Source organism: Astyanax mexicanus, chromosome 14, assembly GCF_023375975.1.
Source record: "Astyanax mexicanus isolate ESR-SI-001 chromosome 14, AstMex3_surface, whole genome shotgun sequence".
NCBI lineage: Eukaryota > Metazoa > Chordata > Actinopteri > Characiformes > Acestrorhamphidae > Astyanax > Astyanax mexicanus.
The window spans coordinates 7,610,838-7,633,478 of NC_064421.1; the positions used below are offsets into that span (position 1 = coordinate 7,610,838).

At 38.2% G+C, this 22,641-nt stretch overlaps 1 protein-coding gene across 2 annotated transcripts in view; it reads right to left on the minus strand.

Moving 5' to 3' along the window:
* Positions 1 to 1,437: 1,437 nt before the first annotated feature.
* foxn3 (forkhead box N3) overlaps positions 1,438 to 22,641 on the minus strand; it is a 198,776-nt gene continuing 177,572 nt past the window's right edge. For both annotated transcript variants that reach the window (XM_007248464.4, XM_022673236.2), the window contains exons 5-6: positions 14,505 to 14,613; positions 1,438 to 8,413 (exon numbers count right to left, since the gene is read on the minus strand). In XM_007248464.4, the coding sequence (XP_007248526.1) occupies positions 7,918 to 8,413; positions 14,505 to 14,613 (605 nt within the window). In that variant the 3' untranslated portion in view covers positions 1,438 to 7,917. The remainder of the gene's footprint in view (positions 8,414 to 14,504; positions 14,614 to 22,641) is intronic.

The window sequence follows — 22,641 nt, forward strand, 5'->3', positions numbered from 1 at the left end:
ATTGAAAACATATTATTTTTATTCTGTGGGCTCTGACAGTTTGGAACTGTTTTTATTTATTTTTGTTTTACTAACTTGTATTTCATTATACAATTTAATGGGAGAAATCACATTAAATTGTATCATGAAATACAGATTTTAGTAAAAAGTAAAGAATTTACAGTTTTTAATCTATTTGAACATTAAAGTCACCATTAAACTAATAATATACATTCTTATTCTTCAACAACAACAACAATAAAAAACTACTAAAAGTGAACAAAAAGTAAAAAATGGTAAGATTTGCACAAAATATTAGGTTAAGGTTAAAATAATTGTGCTAAAAAAAAAATACTAAAAGTGAACAAAAAGTAAAAAAAAAAAAAAAAAATTCTTATATATTTTACAATTCACTAAAGGAGCTCCCCAAAAACACACAAGTGGTCTGCCATATACTGGATGAAGAATTGAGAAAATCCCATTAAATTGTATTGTGAAATACAGATTTTAGTAAAAAGTAAAGAATTTACAGTTTTTAATCTATTTGAACATTAAATTCAACATTAAACTATTAATATACATTATTATTCTTCAACAAAAAAAAGGAAACAAAAACGGTAAGATCTGCACAAAAATATTTTCTATATATTTTACAATTCACTAAAGAAGCTCCTGTTCACTGGTGAGGTTTTGCCAAAAACACACAGCTGGTCTGCCATGTACTTGAAAAAGAATTAAGAAATCAGTCTTTTCTGTTATAAGGGACAGGTTATGGTTAAAAAAATCCCATTAAATTGTTTTGTGAAATACAAATTTTAGTAAAAAGTAGAGAATTTAAAGTTTTTAATCTATTTGAACTTTAAAGTTAACTTTAAATTAATAATATACATTCTTACTCTTCAACAACAACAAAAAACTACTAAAAGTCAACAAAAAGTAAAAAAAAGGTAAGATCTGCTCAAATATATTTCCTATATATTTTACAATTCACTAAAGAAGCTCCCATTTACTGCCAAAAACACACAGCTGATCTGCCATATACTGGAAGAAGAGTTAAGAAATCAGTCTTTTCTGTTAAGGGTCAGGTTTAGATTAAAAAATATGTATTTCATATCATCATTTCATATCATTAAACTATTAATATACATTCTTATACTTCAAAAAAAAAAATCTGTGACCAAGTAACAGGATTGTAAACAAGTTTATAATAAAACCACATCTAAGGATTTCTCACTCCATTAAAAACAACTTAATATGTTTAATAAATGCATTATAAGGCAACAAAAAATTTAGCATTTTTATTTTTCTTATGATATGAAGTAACTTTTTCATAAATTAAAAAAGATTTTTATCATGTTCCTTACACCCCTTAAGATTCCTTAAAAGTTCATTGCACTGAGGCTCATTATTGAGAGATTTTAAAGGATTTAAACTGATGAAAAAAGCAGGATTCATGAATCACCTTTGCAACTCTTTTTTTTATTGCAACTGGAAGACAATACAGCACAGAAACTCGATGTCAGGTTGGAAAAAAACAAACAAACAAAAAATAAAAAGTAATCTTTTTTTTCTCCATTGTGATGGACAGAGTGATATTTACATATTGATGAAATTGTCTTTGGCAATATGTTTACACGTCAAGGAAATACAGAGTGCAAGTAAGCCTCCATATCGACACTTCAGCCGGGTGCACATGCCTTCAGACCTCTACTGTATATTCAGAGCAAAACCCAATGGACTGAGCTGCTCTTTTCTTTTAAAAACCACAAAACGGACTCGCCGAAACAGTTTCCGTATTTAAAAAAACGGAGGTTATCAACGGGAACCTTGGAGAAAACAAACGATGATAAAAAACACAAGGAAACACAAGGAGAAGACCACTTATTGACCGTTATTTGCCTGGCTTGGGTTAATGCTTTCTGATTGGTGCTCCACTCTTCGCCTCTTCGTCATTTCACAGCCTTTTATTTCCCCCTCTGACGAGAATCGAAAGGAAAAGTTACGTAGTGAGTGTTGCCTTTTTCTTTAGTTTTATAAAGAAGAATGGGTAGAATTTTCTTTTCTTGTTCTTTTGTTCTGTTTTTGCCCAGAATGTCACATTTCTGTTCTCAGTAACAAGGTGAATAATAATAACGCTGGCTCTGGGGTCTGAGGATGCAGAGATGAGCTTCATTTACACGAACAGGATGACCAGAAACAGGCATGCACGCCAACCGGAGACACCAGAGACACCGGAGACACTGGAGACACTGGAGACACTGGAAAGACTGGAGAGATCACAATGGCACTCACTAATGACCCGGATGACATTCAACAAGCAGTAGACATCTGAATAGAGACCGTAACCATGAGGAGGAGAAAGACTGGGTGATGTGGAGAAACACCTCGATGAGCAATTTACAGCTGACAATGAGACTTTTAAGAAAAATGGTAGAGGATCTGGGTGTCGTATTATACACGTGTTTTGTTTTATTTTTTATCTGAACAGAAACGCTACGGCTCTTTGATTCTTTGAGTTCGTCTCCTCTACTGCCGAGTACGCGCTGGGCGTTCTGCTGTGTACAGAGTTATTAGCTATTACAGGCTTTGGCACTGAACTGTAAAAATAATAAGTAAGTAAAGAGAGTAAAAGGTAAAAATTACCTTCAGATAAATCAATAAAAAGTGCAATACTGCAGAATTTAGCAAAATAAAATACAACTGCACTGTATTTGTCTGTGTGTAGTACAGCTCTGGAAAAATAAATAAGAGACCACATCAAAATGATGAGTTTCTTTGATTTTACCAAATTAAAAAACCTCTGGAATATAATCAAGAGGAAGATGGATGATCACAAGCCATCAAACCAAGCTGAACTGCTTAAATTTTTGCACCAGGAGTAAAGGATTAAAGTTATTCAAAAGCAGTGTGTAAAACTGGTGGAGGAGAACATGATGCCAAGAAGCATAAAATGGAAGATGTTATTAAAAACCAAATCATGATTCCTGAACTCTTAAAACTTTATGAATATAAACTTTATGCATTATTTGAGGTCTGAAAGTTCTGCATCTTTTTTTGTTATTTCAGCCATTTCTCATTTTCTGAAACAACAATGTTCATTTTACTCAAACATACACCTATAAATAGCAGAATTAACTGATTCAGAAACTGAAGTGGTCTCTTACTTTTTTTCCAGAGCTGTACATTATGTACTGTATCATTGCTATCATGCAAAAACCATGTATCATAATCTTTCTGTTTTACTTTTAGGTTGGCATAATAGTAATCTAGCATTTGTTTTTTACATTTAGTGCTTGTAGTGATACCAGTACTTACTCTTCAGGTTTCTAGTTATAAACTGTGTCAATCAGGATAGAAAAAAAACACTCAATGTGGAGATCTGTGCAAGTGCAGTAGCCTGATCTAGCCAAAAAATAATCATGTATTTCCTGCATTATGCATCTACAGAGGTTGGACAATGAAACTGAAACACCTGTCATCATTTTAGTGTAGGAGGTTTCATGGCTAAATTGGAGCAGCCTGGTGGCCAATCTTCATTAATTGCACATTGCACCAGTAAGAGCAGAGTGTGAAGGTTCAATTAGCAGGGTAAGAGCACAGTTCTGCTCAAAATATTGCAATGCTCACAACATTATGAGTTCAAAAGAGGACAAATTGTTGGTGCACGTCTTGCTGGAGCATCTGTGACCAAGACAGCAAGTCTTTGTGATGCATCAAGAGCCACGGTATCCAGGGTAATGTCAGCATACCACCAAGAAGGACCAACCACATCCAACAGGATTAACTGTGGACGCTGTAAGAGGAAGCTGTCTGAAAGGGATGTTCGGGTGCTAACCCGGATTGTAACCAAAAAAAAACATAAAACCACGGCTGATCAAATCACGGCAGAATTCAATGTGCACCTCAACTCTCCTGTTTCCACCAGAACTGTCCGCCGGGACAATAAATTATTGTGCTCTAAAACCAGATGTTTCAGTTTCATTGTCCAACCCCTGTATGTGCTACACACCGTTCACTGCATTTATAGCAGATTTAATCAGTGGTTTAAAACTGTTCTAAAACCAGTTATTTGACCTTTATTTTATAGTATTTTGATCATTGGCCCATTCAGAGAGATGGGAGCCTGCTCTTGTGTGATTGGAAAGATGGCTGCTGAATAGATAGTGAATAGATGTAGCTACTGCTCCACTTAAAGCACTGTTCACATTGTATCCATGTCAATTTAATGATGACTGGACCAATATGAATGCTCCAAAACAATTTGCAATAAAATCTTTTTTACATGCACTTCTATTAAAGGAGAACTCTGATGTAAAATTGACTTCTTTATCATGTAGGTAAATATGATAAAAAGTAGTTATCCTTGTTGAATAGCCCACCTCCGCTCTCCTGCAGCTTTCTGATATCCAGACTTAAAGTAGCTCCACACCTCACTGGTAGAATCCAGAGAGCCCTGACTTTTAAAATGAGGCCTAATCTTGGGCGTCGCCATCTTAAAGTAAAGATATTATCAGTACAGTGATGGCGGCACCCAGAGATTAGGTCTAAAGTGTGGAGCTACTTTAAAGGAGAACTCTGGTGTAAAAGGACTTTTGTTGTAGTAAAACATGATAAAAAGTACTTAACTTTGATGAATAGCACACTTTTGTTCTCCCACAGCATTCCGAGATCCAGTATTTTAACAGTTTGTTCAAACAACCTTCAGACTGGGTGACACGGGGCATAATGTGCCCAGATAAATCGCTTTTTCCACTGTTATCCAGCTCAAAGTAGCTTCACACCTCCTTACTAGAATCCGGAGAGCCCTGACATTTAAAATGAGACATTAATAACTTAAAAAGTGCACAAGAAGCTTAATAAAAAACACTGTTTACATCCTTTAATGCTGGCTTCAGGTCCAAGCACTGCCATTATTTCTAGCGCCGGCTGCTACGCTATGCAGAGTCTATGTATATGTATGTCTATGTTATTTTCAGTTCACTTTGAGATAGATAACGGTGTAAAAAGCGATTTATCAGGGCAAATTATGCCCCGTCACCCAGTCTGAAGGGTGTTTGGACAAACTGTTCAAATTTCTGGGTCTCAGAACGCTGTGGAAAAACGGAGGTGTGCTAATCATCAAAGGTAAGTACTTTTAATCATGTTTTACTACAACAAAAGTCCAAAGTTCACCTTTGAGCCTGGATAATGGTGTAAAAAGAGATTTATCTGCAGGGGGAAGTGAATGCCCCAAAGCGGCTGTTGTAAAGAGTGCTGGGCAAAAAGCACAACATCACTGGATGTTGGAAAGCTGCAGGAGAGAGGAGGTGAGCTATTCAACAATGGTTAATACTCTTTATCATGTTTTACTACACCCAAAAGTCTCCTTTAAACATTACTATGTTTCTTTGCTTGCTTCTCCGGAAAATATTTTCTTTCTAAAGATACAAGGTTTTTGTATGACAACACTAACGATATGTGTGTGTGTATATATGTATATATGTGTGTGAAGATCTGCAAATGTAATACTGATAACTGATCTAAGTAGTGCTACAATGTAAATCTTAAGACGAGCCATGGCAGTGTGGAGGTGGAGGTGGAGTCCTGTGCTGTGTACATGGAAGACCCCCGGAAATCACGACTGGCACCAGACACACGGAGCACAGCACACGGAAGAAAAGCAGGTTCGAAGACCCACACTCACTACCAACTTCTCCTTCTGACACTGACCTCCCCGACGCCGGAGCGACACCGGCCGAGAGAGTGAGAGAGCCGAGCGAGGGGCCGGGAGACGTAGACGGAGGCCGAGCCCTACTCGAGTAATAAATTCCCATATTGCACAGAGTGTTGCCCAACAGTCAGTGTTTGTCCCTGAAGAAGGTTATTCTTGAAATGCCTGCTTCAAAACAAGTACGACGACGAGGACGACCCATCCGATTAAGACGGAAAATGAACAAATAAAACAGAACGGAACAAAATAAACCCCAACAGAAGTGACTCTAGGCCTATGGGCATAGAAATTAGAGGCGGTGCCTTGTTCTCTAGGATCTATATTTATATGAAAATAATTCATGCTCCATGCTAAATACATTATTTACCTTACATGAACTTTTTGAATAAAAAAAGAAGGTTTTTCTTTTTCTTTTTCTTTACAGAACCCATGCAACACGATTTGGAAAAATCCTGCTGGCTACATTGCTTAAATTAAGAGAGGAAAAGATGTCTAGTGTAACTTTTATACAGTGTTATCCTGACTGGATGAAATTGCTTATTACATCTTGAGGGTTAGGCAAAAAATAAACAACCGTAAAAAATAATAAAATAAAATAGAATACAAATAAACAGAACAAAACCAAAAGACAAAAACCAAAAACCAAAAAAACAAATCACAAAACATTTCCACAGTCATCTTATTATTTTTCTGTATCACTAAAACACAATTGGCAGGTTCTGTAGCCCATATTGACCATTGTTATTGTGCCACAAAGAGAAAGATCACTGTCACGTATCAGTCAAGAACAATATATCACTGGTTTTAATTGCTTAGGGAAGAACAAGGGCAGTTATTAGGACGTCTCAATACATACACTAATATATAATATATAGTACATTATTTGTGTCCGAAGAAAAGCACTTTGACAAAGTCTTATGGCTTAGTCAACTTATTTCACTGATTGAAGGTGGACTCCAGCCAATACACTCACTCACAGCCGCTGCACCATCATGATCCCAACGACCCAACCTGACCCGACCCAACCTGACCTGACCAAACCCAATCTGACCGAAACCAGCCTAACTCAACTCAACCCAACCCAACGTCACCTGACCCAACCCAACCAAACCCAACCTACCCCACTCCAATCTTGCTGAATTGGATCACTGACTGTATATAAGCAGGGACAGTGCTCTCGAAGACTCTCAAACGTGAACCCACCACAGGTCTAGAGCCTCTGCTGGCTGGTTGCAGTATGCTGAGTGTCTCCGCCCATCCTCATATGTTTTACTGACAAAACAACCCCACCTATGTTCAATAGCATTTTTCTCCTGTGTCCAATTACATCCATCTTTTTTGTGTGCTAATATCAGTATCTTTTTATTACCCCCCATCTTTTTATCACGCATTTTAAACTTGGTCTGAGACACTTGTTCTTGGAGAAGGAAGGGCGGGTCTACTAGTAGATTACTCTGGTTACAAATTCTGGATTGCTTTCTATTAAACGAAGTGAACGGAACCAGAGTGTCCATGCTTAAATACAGTCATACAGCTGGACTGGATCAACGATCAGGGCAGCGAGTGCAGTCTTGCCTCCTCAAGCAGCCCAACCAAAGGATTGTCTTTGGCCCTGCCTCTGTCCTGCCCTTGTGCTCTGCTGAGCTTCTCCACAAAGAAGCAGCAAGTCATGGCAGGAAGGAGCCCTGCGCTAACCTCCATATTTCACCTACACAAGCCCTTTTAGTGCCCTGCTTCATGTAGCATGTAGCATCATCATCTCAGCCACTCATCTCACTCAACTCACCACTGGATAGTTAAGATACTGATGGGATGAGTCCATGCATGTTGGACTGGTGTAGAGGGGCAGAAGGTAGGGGGCAGGGGGCAGGTTTCTGCCTATTTCAGTCACTTTTATATTTTATATTTATATCAGCCAAATAAAACCCGTTACTGAATTAGCTAAACATCTTAGAAAGGTTTCACTATGGCTTTAATCTCCTTTGAATAAAAAGACAAAAAAAACATAAGAAAACAAAGAAACAACCAAACAAAACCAAAAAAGAATAAAAACGAATAAAAGACAGAATAAAATAAAGAACCCTCAACAACATTACCTATAAAGATAGGAAAACAAAGTGATTGTTGATATTGCCACAAATCAGTAGAATTCACCTGATGTCCTGGAAAAAAATAGTAAATTCTATTAAAAGTGATGTTTTTTTTTCTTCCTTAGAACACAGTCAATTTTAGTTATTTTTCATGGACTCTTTTTGCTCTTTCTGGCCCTTGGCCGTCCGGTTGGTGATATTGTTCAAACAGGCCCTGACGCCAGCCAGGTGCAGCAGAGAGCCGGCCGCCTCCTTCATCTCCTCGTCGTCGCTTTCCGGAGGCTTCTCCGTGCGCCTCTTTTTTAAGGGCAGCGTGTCACTGGCCACTCTCTGTTTGGCCTTTGTTAAATGTTGCCGTTTCTTGTGCTGGACCTGGGCCAGGGCCAGAGCGTCCACTGACCACTCCTTGGGCTCCTTCTTGATCTTGTTCTTGTCCTCCTCCTCCGTGTCGCTGCCGGCCTCGGGGCCGTGGAAGCTGGCCTGGCTGCAGTCGAGGGGGGGCTGCTCTCCGGGTGCGGAGCTGGAAGATTTGGCGAAGCTGTAGTTGTGGTCCTCCTTGGGGTCGCTGCTGACCAGCGGAGAGTCGCAGGACGGCTCGCTGTCGCTGCGCATTCTGCAGCCGGCCAGGACTGACCTGGTTACACAGAGGAAGAGAGACGACAGGGGGTTAGAGATTTTATTCATTGGATAAATGTCATGTTCATAGATGATGATTTATGACTGCATCTGATATTTTAAAAGGGTTCATACGCTGATTAGCCATAACATTAATACCACCTGCTTAGTACTGAATAGGTCCTCCTTCAGTTCATGTTCCTTCAGAGATCACCAAGACTAATGATAACAAAATATTTTATCTTTTAGTCCTGTAAGTTGTGAGGTCAGGCCTCCATGGATTACAGCCAATGAAAACCCAAAAAATCAGTGTGTCAGAAAATTAGAATATTATATAAGACCAATTGGTGCTTTCGGCAGTGTGGGCAGTGTGCCAAGTCCTGCTGGAAAATGAAATCCACATCTCAAAAGTTTTCAGCAGAGGGAAGCATGAAGTGCTGTAGGATTTTGTGGGAAAACAAAACTGCACTGACTTTAGACTTCATAATAAAACACAGTGGATCAGCACCAGCAGATGACATGTCTCTCCAAACCATCACTGATTGGTGGAAACTTCACACTAGACCTCAAGCAGTTTGGACTGTGTGTCTCTCCACTCTTCCTCCAGACTCTGCTCCCTTGATTTACAAATGAAATGTAAAATGTACTGATGATCAGTGATGGTTTGGAGAGTCGTGTCATTTGCTGGTGTTGGTCCAAAGAACCAATTGTTGGGTTTTCATCGGCTGTAAGCAGCATAATCATTAACAATAAAATAAATAAATGCTTAAAATAGATAACTCTGTGTGTTTAATACATCTGTATAATATGAGTTTCACATTTTAAACTGAATTACTGAAATAAAATAACTTTTCAATGATATTCTAATTTTTTGAGACGGACTAGTAGTTGTCTTGTCTTTTCTTGCCTATGGAATACATTCCACTCATTAAGATTTCTGTGGCAATTTACTACACACTTTTATTATCAAAAAAGATTATTTAACAATGAAAGTGTGAAATGCTTATGGTGCTTTTGAGAGACATTAAGCCACAGCAGTTTCATCACTTAACAATGGAAAGAACAACTTAACCATTGAGATGCTTCTATGAATTGCTATTGTTCCATGCATCTAAAAAAAAAAAACACTCCTTAAACTCCATTAATGGTGTACTACAGGATACTACACCAGTATTACAGCTTGCTTTAAATCAGCATTACATGGACTGTCCTACTGAAACAGTCCATCGTCTCTTTGTGTTTCCACAGGTCGGCTTTTTTGTAGGAGCAATGCAGGCAATTTGCCGCTTGGCTGAAGGAGCTTTATTTGGCAACATTTCACTCTTTACTGAACTAGTCAACCTTGCTCTGACTCTCCTTTGATTCTGCTGAGAAACACCCGTCTTTATTCAGCACATTAAATTTACAGCTGGATTTAGGTCATTCACTAACTAGGCCAGTCCAGGTCCATTTGAATCCTGCTTGCTGAGCACCTGTGCTTCTAGTTCTGTGCTTAGGGTCGATATGAAGCTAAAAGACCTTAAATAAGTGCACCTTATTCACTTATTCACCACATATTCATGCCAAATCTCACAGTACAGGAACTTGCATCATGTTCCATGACTTTTTTTATTTTATTTATTTTTTTTATTTTATTTCTAATTTTTCCCATTTTCACCCCATTTTACACGGCCAATTATCCAACCCACTCATTAGGACTCCCCCTATCACTAGTGATGCCCCAACACCAGGAGGGTGAAGACTAACAAATGCTTCCTCCGATACATGTGAAGTCAGCCACCGCTTCTTTTCGAGCTGCTGCTGATGCAGCATTGCCGAGCAGCATCACAGCGCGCTCGGAGGAAAGCGCAGCGGCTCGGCTACGGTACATCAGCTCACAGACGCCCTGTGTTTTGGACATCACCCTAGGAGTGATGTGGGGAGAGAGCGCCATCTACCCACCCAGAGGGAGCAGGGCCAATTTTGCTCCCTCTAATGCCGGCAGCTTGATGGCAAAGCTGCATGAGCTGGGGTGCATGTTCCATGACTTTTGCCATGTGGATTAAGGAATGTCAAATGGTACAGCGCTCTAAAGCGCTGCCACTATGATCGGGAGCTCGTTAGTTTGAATCCCGGTCATGCAGCTCGCCATCAGCTGCCAGAGCCCTGAAAGAGCATAATTGGCCTTGCTCTCTGTGTGCTCTGATGTTGATCAGCACAAGTTGTCTGTGAGCTGATGTATCAGAACCAAATCACTGCAAAGATTTTATTTGAGTTAAGTTTCTGCCTCAGTGTGTTTGATTGCTCTGGCTAGCCCGGGCTGAACTTTCCAAACACGTTCCCCATCCGCTGCGTAACCAGCAGGGGAGAGATTCAGCACATAAGAGTTATTTAAGCTATTTGAGTGACACACATTAAAGCAAAGTCATATATTATCTAAAAGAGGTGCCGCTGTGGCCCGGCAAACTGTAGCGCCCGCAATAAGTCATGAGCTAATTAAATTAAACACTTCTCGTGGCTTTGAAATGCACTTCAGCTCTGAAGTACCTCTCTAGCTGACCAACAATGCTATTATAAAGCTAATTAATGGAGGTGGATTACAAAACGGCCTGATTTTCAGTGCGGACGCAGTGCAGGCAAACGGCGACGGAGCTCAATTATTTCCATTTATGTCCCTCATCAAGAAAAACAGCATTAAAATAATGAAAGGACTTTTCAATCAGCCCTGCCGGTCATCGTTTATTGCACTCAGCTACTCTGGTATCCGGAGACGCTGGAGCCGAAGCTTTCTGCTGCCCGTGCCAGCGTAGCCATAAACATTAAAATTCCCTGCAAGCTTAGAAAAATAAACCTTGAGAGCTTTTCCAGTTCCTGTCTCGTTTCTGCATTTATGGCTCATGAATTATAGCCACAGAGCAGCAGGATAAGAAAACCGCCTCAATTATTAATGCCTAAATGCAGCGTCACTCATTCGGGAGCGAGCAGAGGCTCGGCGTCGTCGCCCCTGCTGCCCACAACACAATCTGTCAGCCACCGTGTTAACACACCACATGCTCTACACTGACGTGCCAAAAGTCACGAGACAGGAACTATCCTATCCTATCCTTTAACTTTTATACAGTATATATAGAGAGTTCAGAAATCAATATTTGGTGGAATAACCCTGGTGTTTTTTAATCACAGTCTTCATGCATCTTAGCATCATGTTTTCCTCCTCCAGTCTTACACAATGCGGCTTTATAAAACACTTAGAAATTATGTGTTTCTTTGATTTTACCAAATTGAAAACCTCTGGAATATAATCAAGAGGAAGATGGATGATTACAAGCCTTCAAACCAAACTGAACTGCTTGAATTTTTGCACCAGAAGTGGCTTAAAATCAATCAAAAGCAGTGTGTAAGACTGGTGGAGGAGAACATGCCATATGCATAAAAACTGTGATTAAAAACCCAAGTTATTCCACTAAATATTGATTTCTGAACTCTTAATTCTTTGCATTATTTGAGATCTGAAATTTCTCATTTCATTTCTCATTTTCTGCAAATAAATGCTCTAAATGACAATATTTTTATTTGGAATTTGGGAGAACTGTTGTCTGTAGTTTATAGAATAAAACAACAATACTCATTTTACTCAAACATAAACCTTTAAATAGCAAAATCAGAGAAACTGATTCAGAAACTGAAGTGGTCTCCTAATGTTTTCCAGAGCTGTATATATTTTATATAGATGTATTACACACAAAGTGATCTATTTTAAGTGTTTGTTTTATTTAATTGTTGATGATTATGGCTTTTTGCTGCACCTTTTGTCACATTTATTTAAAGAGGGTGAACCTACAGTATCAGTCAAAAGTTTGAAAAACACTGTGTTTTGTATTTTTTATGTTCTGGATTATAGATTAATACTAAAGTCATCCAAATATTGAACAAAAAAAAAACATATGAAATTAGTTTAGCTTAATTAAGTTAAGAAATGAAGGTCAGTCCATTCAAATCATTTAAAAAACTTTGAAAGTATCCTCAAGTGCAGTTGTAAAGACCAATCAAAAACGTTATGATGAAACTGGCGCTCATCAGGACCACCCCAGGAAAGGAGTTGGATCAATTCAACATAAATTTACAATGTATTAAAAAAAAATAAATAAATAAATAAAAACACTAAATAATAATGTGTCTCCAAACTTTTGACTGGTACTATATATATATATATATATATATATATATATATATATATATATATATATATATATATATATATATATATATATAAATGAACTTTTAGTCATATGTGCACTTTTACACACTCCTATCATTTTCACAACAGTATATTACAGTACAATATCCCTAGCAAGCAAGTGAACGGCCTTTTGGGTAAAGAGTGTCCAATGTGCACACCTGCATGCCCAGAGGCAGGTATGTCCACACACACACACACACACACACACACACACAAACAGAGCCAGTCCACACCTGTTTCTCTGTGGACCTGTTTCAACTGGCAGCTCTCTCTTTTATATTCTGTGCCACTCGGAGCACCGTGTTCTAAAATGCTGATTTTTACGATCTTCCACATGGAGGAAACTGCTGATTATTTAGCGAGTGGATGGAGCGGGCCGTCAGAATCACGGGCGTGATGCTGAGAAGACATCTGTGTGGGAGCTGCAGAAGCGCAGGACCTGATTTAGAAGCCCAGGCTTATGAATGTTTCACAGGATGAAAGGCAGTCCACTCACACCACTCAGGCCATTAAAATACTTAGTGTATGTGATCAATTATTCAGCACATCGCAGACGCAGGACCCAGGCTTGTGCTTGAATAAATAAGGTGAGGTGATGTTTGCCAAAAGCGTAGCTGCTCTGACCGAAGGTACATAACTGCTGGAACGGGGTCATAGAGGGACACGAGCACTGCGTCTGATGTGGGACGACTGCACTGATAGGCTGGTTTACAATTCTCTCAAGCCTCATCCTGGCTTCTTATTTAAAGTATTTTTCTGGTATTAAATTTGTGTCCAAATATTTGTGGACACCCTTCTAAACAATGCATTTAGGTACTTGTCTACACTGATCGTCTAGCTCCTGTAGAGTAATATTGCCAATAGATACATAACCTATACCATGAACCTGTTGGCACCATGCCTAATGCCAGATGTGGACTAGAATGGTATAGAATGGTATTCTATGGCTTTACCTGCAATCTGCAGCCTACAGACTACATTGTCCAGGATGCACCATATACCGACATTACACCCAATCCCGATCACATGGCACAGCACGTGACACTTTCAAGAAGTAGATCACCTGAGTACTAGCCACATTATTTATCCCTATAAAAGGGGCTCATTTGCTCAAAGTCAGTGCTGAGTATTGACGGCTCTATCCTCGTACAACACATTATCCTATTGCCTGTATTTATCTCTCGTTTTGTCCCTGTTTTGTTCACCGACCTCAATTTTTGTGATTATTTTTGTAGACAACTGGGCTCTGTGGTACACTATACTGTATGTTCACAAATATTGGGACAGCTATTCCTTCATTGTTTCTTCTGAAATCAAGGATATATTCTGCGTTTGTTGGTGTAACTGTTTCTACAGTCCAGTAAATACTGTGGTGACAGGTTTTGTTTCCTATAACTCCTTTAAATTGGGGGCTTATCTGGGATTTCTTGTTTCTGGAAAAGGTTTAGCTTAACTAAGATTTGACTTCAATTGCTAAAATCAACTTAAAGAGCTGTGGTGAGAGTTTTTGAGAATCCACCCTAGTTTGGTCTAGGAATATCAAAAAGAGAGGAGATTAAAAACCAGGGTTATTCCACCAAATATTGATTTCTGAACTCTTAAAACTTTATAAATATGAACTTTATTTCTTTGCATTATTTGAGGTCTGAAAGCTCTGCATCTTTTTTGTTATTTCAGCCATTTCTATTTCTATTTCTACTTTAATTGAACAGTTTAATGCATTCATTAGTATACAGTAGATGTCTACAAACATTTGGATATATATGGTCCATAGTATTTACTCAGAGAAGAACGAACATCAGAATGATGCACAGCAAGGACACCTCAGGCCTGTGTAAAGAGATCAAATCCAGCAGAGATTGGTGGGTTAGTGTAAAGGGGCGGGACTGACCTGACTGCGGCCGTTCTGCTGCTAATCGGACTGATGGGAAGGGGCCGGATTCCTGGGAAGAGGCCCTGGCTCATCATGCGAGCTCCGTTATGGATCACTCCCTGAGGGACTGCAGAGGAGAAAAGGAGAAAAAGTCCATTAATGTGTATCCACACCAGGGTCTACCACACCAACACAGCACACACACGGTCTCACACACGGTCTCACACTGTCTCACACACACACACAGTCATTATCACCCATACGCACACTGTAGCATGCGAGCGCATATTATTATTCATCAGTAATCACAGATGGCATAATGATGAATGCTAGTCATAAACAGACATACCAAGCGTGGTCGACAGTAATGTGTTCTACAGAGGAAATCAGTGGATGAGGGAAATATTGATTCATTTTAAAGATACTGCACCATATTTGATCATGGCTCAAACAATTTCAACAACATTAGCTGCACACGCTGCTAAAATACTTCCATCGCCTGCATTTCTTCACAAAGCGAGGACACGTTTTTTAATAGTGAAAAGAGAAAATGAAGACTTTCTGCAACTAAACACATGTAATATGCCTTCTTAAAGAAGAAAATAAAAGAGAAAAAGGTTCACCCAAGATACATAGTGCAGTTAGCAATGTGCTGTGTCCAAATTAGCAATAATATGGATGAGTTGCATGTCTGTTGGCCAGTCACGATTAATAAGACAGAGATATTCCCGGTACACGCGTCCATTTAACTTCTCAAACAAAATGTTCCATCCATCTGGTACCTATTTTCATACTTCGATAATTAATGTTGTCTTGCCTGATGCACAAGATAGCACCTTATACAGGTGTGGGCGTTCCCAAAAGGCCCCGACGGTAACACTTTATAACATATGTGCAAATGCACATTCACAGCTTGGCTAATCCTTGCAGAAACGTATTGCCAACAGAATATGACTCTCTGAAGCAGATAAAAACAAACACTTTGGTACCAACAAGACACCAACAAGCACTTGAACTGTGTTCTCTAGAATGAGAATGCTCCATCCAATACTTTAAATCAATTAAATTCTCACAGAAATGCTATAAAAAAAACATTATAAAGACTTCTCATAACAGTAAAGAAAGTTACTCCAAAAGAACCCAGGAAGAACTCTTTTCCCTCAATACATCTGTCCATATAGGACATCTCCTCCAAAATATATCCTAAAACATAAACTCTAATAACTGGAAATACAGTAGCTGCAGATAAAAAAAGGTGGTCTCTTATTTTACACAGTACTTCTGTACTACTTGTCTGATTGTTATGTGACCCCTCAGGGCTGATGCTTTTCAAAGCCATCATACCGATGGTCGTGTCTATACCTGGGTCTACAACATTGAAAAGACGACCCCGACTCCACACTGCTTTGTTCACACTCATCTATTAAAACTGACATTTGGCCGCATCTGAAACGTCACGTTTCCCTGAAAGCATCCGTTTATCAGTCCGCCCCAGAGACCTACATCAGGCTTCCAGAGTGGAGCGATGGAAATGGGAGAAAGCTGATTTTGGAGCTGGAGAGAAGATCTAAACGGACCTGACAGCTCCTCTGCTTTTGTTGATCCCAGTACGAGGCATCATCTCGCCGCCGTACAGGAAATGGACTCTGATTGAAAGCAGATGGCAGAACGCGGAGAGGGAAACTATCCGCTCGGAATCCAGCACACTCCTCTGCCCATTAGGCAGAGGCATTGTTGCCGTGGCAACCCCCTCCCTACCCCTATCCGTCCTCGTTCCCCTCTCTACGTACGCCATAGTTTCCCCCGATTCACTGCTAGGTGAGAGTGGCACTGCAAGTGCTGTGGTGGTGCTGTGGAGAACAGCTGTACTGGCACTGGCACTGACACTGGACACTCTCATTTTTCAAGGCCCAACTTTATTTTCAAGTGTCACCCTGCCTCTTTGGAACCGAGTTACAAGGACAAGTGGTTGAAATCCTCCCAGTAGGAAATGGAACAATGCCTAGTAAGGAAAATGTAGCTTTTTTAGGGCTGAATGCCACATGCCTAGCGAGATGCATCAGCCTGACTCTGGGTAAATCTAGCCCAAATGCCCGGCTCACATCCTGTCAGAGTGCTGGCAAGTGTCAACACCCCAGCTGCTGAGTATAATATGGAAAACAGCCAGAGCTGCAAGTGCCAACAACTCAGTTGCTAAGTATTATATGGCAAGTGGCCTTATCTGCTAGTGCCAACATCCCGGTTGCCGAGTATAATACAGCAGTCGACTCAAGCTGAATACGCAAAATCTACGGTTGCAGAGTATAAACCACATTTAGCCCGATTCTGCATGATCAATTCCAACTTTCTCAGCTCAGACTGATTCTTCATGCTATCTGGAATCAAAATACACGTATAAATAAATAAATAAATAAAAAAGAAGTATTCTTCATTTGCAGATACTAGAAGTGTTCTCTAGGTGACCCTGACAATCTATTGTAAAAGAAGAGGATCGGTAAGTTTCAGCCTTGCTACTATTGGACTTTAGTAAAATTTAGTGCATCTTATCTCTACGAAAGGATTGGGGGGGGTTCTTGGTGCAGGTATCAACATTTAAATAGAATACAAAAATCCACTTTATATAAGCACAAGATAGACTAACTAAATATGAATATGAATCTGATCTGAGTACACATGCAAAAGTCCAATAAGTTATGCGCAATGTAGATGGTACAAGCAAACACAAATACAAACCACAATATTACCAAGTGTAAGTAAAATTTACATATGCAAAAGTGTATAATACGTATATAGTAAAGTGCACTGTGTGCTGACTGCAGTAACTCTTTGGAAGAAAGTAGATTATACATTTGGACAGGAAGCTGAAATGAGCTATTCTCTAGCTTCTTCTTCAGATTTACCCATTACACCTTAAGTCGTGCAGCAGCCTCAGGTTCCAGAAAGTAACTGCAGCACAATTTAACTGGAAAGGAACAGGACATTTAGCTTACTAGGTAGCTACTGTCACACTTTAACCAGTGACTGTCTTGTGTCTTTTTTGAACACATGGCATTGTTTTGTTATTGTTCTGTCTCCGCCCTAGTCCCGCTCTAACCCCACCCTGGCCGTTAGTGTTGTCACCTTGTGTCTTGTTTGTAACTCCGCCCCCTCGTTTCCTGGCCCAGGTGTTCCTCACCCTCTGTGTGTATTTAAGCCCCTCTATTTCTGTGTTTCAGTGTGGAGTATTTTGTGTGATATTTTGCTGTCTATGTGTCAGGTTTGGTTTTCATTGAAGTATTATTGGTTTCTTAGTTTTGATTGAGTCTTTGTTCTAGTCTTAGTTATTTGGTTTCCCAGTTTAGTTTTTTTCAGTATTTTGCATTTCCAGTGTTTGTTTTCTGTCTTCTTTATCTTGTTTCTTTATATTAAAGTTAAATATTGCATTAATATCCGTCTTCTCACTTTCCTGTGTGACATAAGACTCCACCTAAAAAATGGACGTAGCAGTTAACCTCTTTGCTAGGTGTGCTATAAGATGGGCTCTTCTCCTCTTTCCTGCGTGGCAGCTACAGAGATGTACTGTTAGCAATAATACTTTTTATGAAGATATGGGCCATAATACACTGAAAGAAAATTATACATTGGTGGGTTTCTTTTTGTGGGCTTGCATAGCCAACTTCCTGATGATTTCTCATAACCATCTTGTGATGTATGAAGTGCGTCTCTAAACAAATCTCCAGAGGCTATGTAGCTCTATGTATCACTTAACCCTAACCCTTTAACTCAACACAAATCAGAACACACTACCCCTAGACGTGAACATGCAAAACGAAGAGATAGGGTTAAGTGGTAGGTGACAGGAGGAAGTGCTGCTGTGGCGGTGTTGAGGAGAACCGCTGTGCTGGTGCTGGCTATGGCACTGGCCCTCTCTCATCCTCAAACTCTCTCTCTTTCTCTCTTTCTTTCTCTCTCTCACTTAGTGTCTCTCAACCCTCGGGGACTGCAGCCTCAAAAAAGAAAAAATGGGTCCGGCCAAGCGAACAGACGATACAAAACGACAAGAGGGACGCAGCCCTCCTCCAATTAGCGTGGATGGGCTGGCAAACTGAATGTCTAATGAGCTCGCTCCATTGTAGACCGTTCATGTTGAGCCATCGGCCGGGGCATCAGAACCAGCACAAAACAAAAGGCCACTCTGCTCCCTGGGCTAGGCCACACCACAGACAGAGGCCTGTGGGCTTTTGTGCCTGAGGAAGTCCTCTTCTTTATGGAAGTTAAGAGCTTTAGGTACAAAAACGTGCTTAAAAGCTAGTCCACATCTAAAGTGAATGGCTACAGCAGCGGCACTCAGTGGCATTGTATTGGGGCAGCAGCTACTGAACTCATGTAACCGCAGGGGACAGAATAACTCCAGCAAGGCACTTCTACAGCTTTTGCACACACTGAAAACAATGTTCTACCTCTCTGCAAGCAAGAAAAGAGCCTATACTGTCAGTTCAGAGCTCAGATGTAGCCATTAGCCACAGCACTTACTGTCACGCTCACAGATCTATTGGACCTATTGTTACTGAATGAAGAGCTTACAACTGGCTACAGTATATAGGCAGGCATGGCTGTGCAAATGCAGGAAGAAGCTTTAGTTTAGTATATAACATTTACATTATGTACACATTTTTCAAAGTAAACTGACACTAAGGGCCCTTTTTAACCCTTTTAGACCCTGCATCCATTACAATGGACATCATGTATTTTCTTTATTTTTAAATGTTTTGTTGCACAGAATAGTGTTTGAGAAATGCTGTCTATCTAAATAGTTTATAAACCAATGAAACTTGATCCCATCCACAGCACTGGAAAAATTCAGTGATACCAGTGGCATTGAGGGAAAGTAACAGCTTATTTTAACTAATAGAATGTGTTTTAGAACACTTCTATTTATGTTTTTTTTACTGTTTAGGTTTATAAAATAAAAAGGTCAATAAGAAATATAAAATACAGTATGACACACAGGCTTCCTATGCAATGAAAGAAAAACTATATTATCTTACATTTTGTCTATCACTTGAGAAAATTCAGGTCTGAATGGGACTCCACATAATAACTCCAGATCAGTAACAGGAACCACACTAAATTCTGCATGTTTGAAAATAGACAGAAAAATAGACAAACATAATGAAACTAAACGTTTGGAGGACATGAACTGTTTGATTTGTATTCAGGGAAATATTGATTTTATTATTTTATTCATTATATTTTTTGACATTAGCAGATTTACTTAAATATTATTATTTATATTTTCTATTACAATTACAATTATGCTTTCAATTACAATTACAATTATCTTTCAAACATGAAATATTTTTTATTTAATGCTTAATTAGAAATCCTTAAGATTTATGGGTGTGAGGTCAGGTAGACAATTGACAAAAATTGTAGTAGCATGTAGTAGCAACCCTGTAGATGTAGATCCAACACTGAAGAGCTAGTAGGTCAGAAAGTGCTGAAAAAGCTGATGCTGTCAGGGAGAGTTACTCCACATTACAGAGGTGGTTTTAATGTTTATGAAAAGAGCAGAAAGAGACAAAAGTCTCTCTCTATCTCTCTCTCCCTCTCTCTTTCTCTCTCAGTGAGTGGGACGGTGCCACAGGGCCGTTCTCCCTCGTTCTCTCTATCCTCTTCCTCTCAAGCGTATTAATGTCCTGGGCAGATGGCCCTGCACACATTCACTGCTCCCACACCACTAACCTGCACAGCACTGATCTCTCTCTCTCTCTTTTCTCTCTCTCTCTCTCTCTCTCTCTCTCTCTCTCTCTCTCTCTTCTTTTCTTTTTCTCTCTCTCTCTATTGAAAACACCAGTACCTTTACATTAACTGCATTATTTTTAATATTATTACTATAAAGCTGTAGTTGGAGGAGGATACTACTGTCATGTAGTTAAGGGTGAGTGAGTGGGAGTATAAAGTGTAGTAGTGGTATAGGGGAAGGGAATGTGCCCTATGTATAACCCTAGTTGTAAAATGCAGGACATATTTTTTTATTTTATCAATCATGATAAACACATTATACATTTATATATATATATATATATATATATATATATATATATATATATATATATATATATATATATATATATATATATATAGATTGTGCTGTGTTTACTTCTATGTATTCTATTGATGGAATCAAATGTGCAAAGCCAAATTTAATTTAGTGTCTGCCAATTTAGCTGGTATGACTAGTCAAGTTTTCACACAGTTCCTCACATTAATAAAGACAAAATTACAAGAACATCCTGTTAAGTTTAGTCATATATTATATAGTACTTTAATAATGTCATAATAATAATGTACTGTACATAAAATGATATTGGTATACACATGCTCAAAGCCATTGCAAAATTATCTAAAAGATAAATACTAAAAGTGTATTAATAATTTAAATACAATATACATGTATATTCCTTAATTCTTTCATTAATTTTAAATTAATTAATAGCATAATATTATATATATATATATATATGTATATATATATATATATATATATATATATATATATATATGTATATATATATATATATATATACATATATATATATATTGTGGCTGTTTGTATGTGTAACAGAACAGCATTAACCTGGTAGCGAGAGGCTGTGCATTACTGTGATTTTATTATGGGTAAGGGAGTTTAAGACCCTCTGCTTTACACTGTGCCAAAGAACAATCACCCGCCTTAATAAAATCACAGTAACTCACAGCCGCTTGTTGCTTATTCCTTTTAATAGCTGTTATTTTATTTATAAACTCACGCAGATTATAAATGGACCTCATGTGCAGGATATTTTCCCCTTTAGAGCAAATACAAATTTATTACTTATTCTTTTTAATACATTCATACATTACATTTAATAACTATAATATCTGATCAGCCCACACACACTAAAAACAGGAGTACTTTGTTTGTACTCAAAGGTACATTTGTTTTTTAATTGGACCTTCACACGTATAATATTGGTCTTTAGAGGATCAGATGTGTTTCCCCAACAGCAGGAAGTATAGATTTGTACCATTTAATTAGCAACTAAAGGTACATCCGGTATTCTGTATCACTGTACCAATAAATATATATATATATATTTTAATTATATATATATATTTTTTTTCATTTAAATGCCAGACAAATTTGCATCATCAAGTTCTTGACACATATTCATTTGATGATAGGGTTTATAATCTTTATAAAAAAAATTTACTGGTACAAAAAATGAGCACAAAAAAAAAAAAAGATTTTCACTGACTTTCTGTTATGTTCTGGGTCCAAAAATAGGAAAAATAGTTAAAAGTATTTTTTTAGTATAAAACTTGTTACGCTTGCCTTAATTAATGTATTCAACATATGACCCCCTCAATAAACAAAAACTAAAACAAAATTAATTTAGATAATGTTTTAATGTTATGTAAAGTTATTATGTCTAATATGTTGGTCTGGTAACACTTTATTTTAAGGAACACAAATTAGGCGCTTATTAATGTCTTATTATTTGCTTAATAAAGCCTTAATTAGACATTTGTAAATTATTAATTCACTTCTTATTAGGCTTTATTCTGTGTTATTAAGTGTTATTGGTGCTTAATTAGGGGTCTGTGATTGATTAAATATGTATTTATTTCTTTTTAGTGTCTAATTAGTTATGAACAGAACCTCACTTTAGAATATGGTGCACATCTTGGTCTATTAGTGACTTATTAACCCCTTATTAACTCAATATATATAAACTCCAGCACAGCCATAACCTTACCAAACTCCTAATAGATCAAACTGCTGCCAATCATACATTAATAACATGTAGAATTTGCTAGTTAATAGTTAATGCTTAATAAACTGCTTAACAGGGTGCTGACATAACTGTTTATTGTGCACTATAAGAACTAATACAGCCATTATTAATAATTTCTACATAATAGACGCCTAATTAAGCACCAATAACACTTATAGCACAGAATAAAGCATAATAAGTAGTGAATAAATCATTTACAAATGTCTAATTAAGGCTTTATTAAGCAAATAATAAGACATTAATAAGAGCCTAAAATAAGTGCCTGATAGAACCATTACCTGTTAGAGGTAAGGAACACCATTACACTAAATATTGATAGAATAATTAGTAATGTA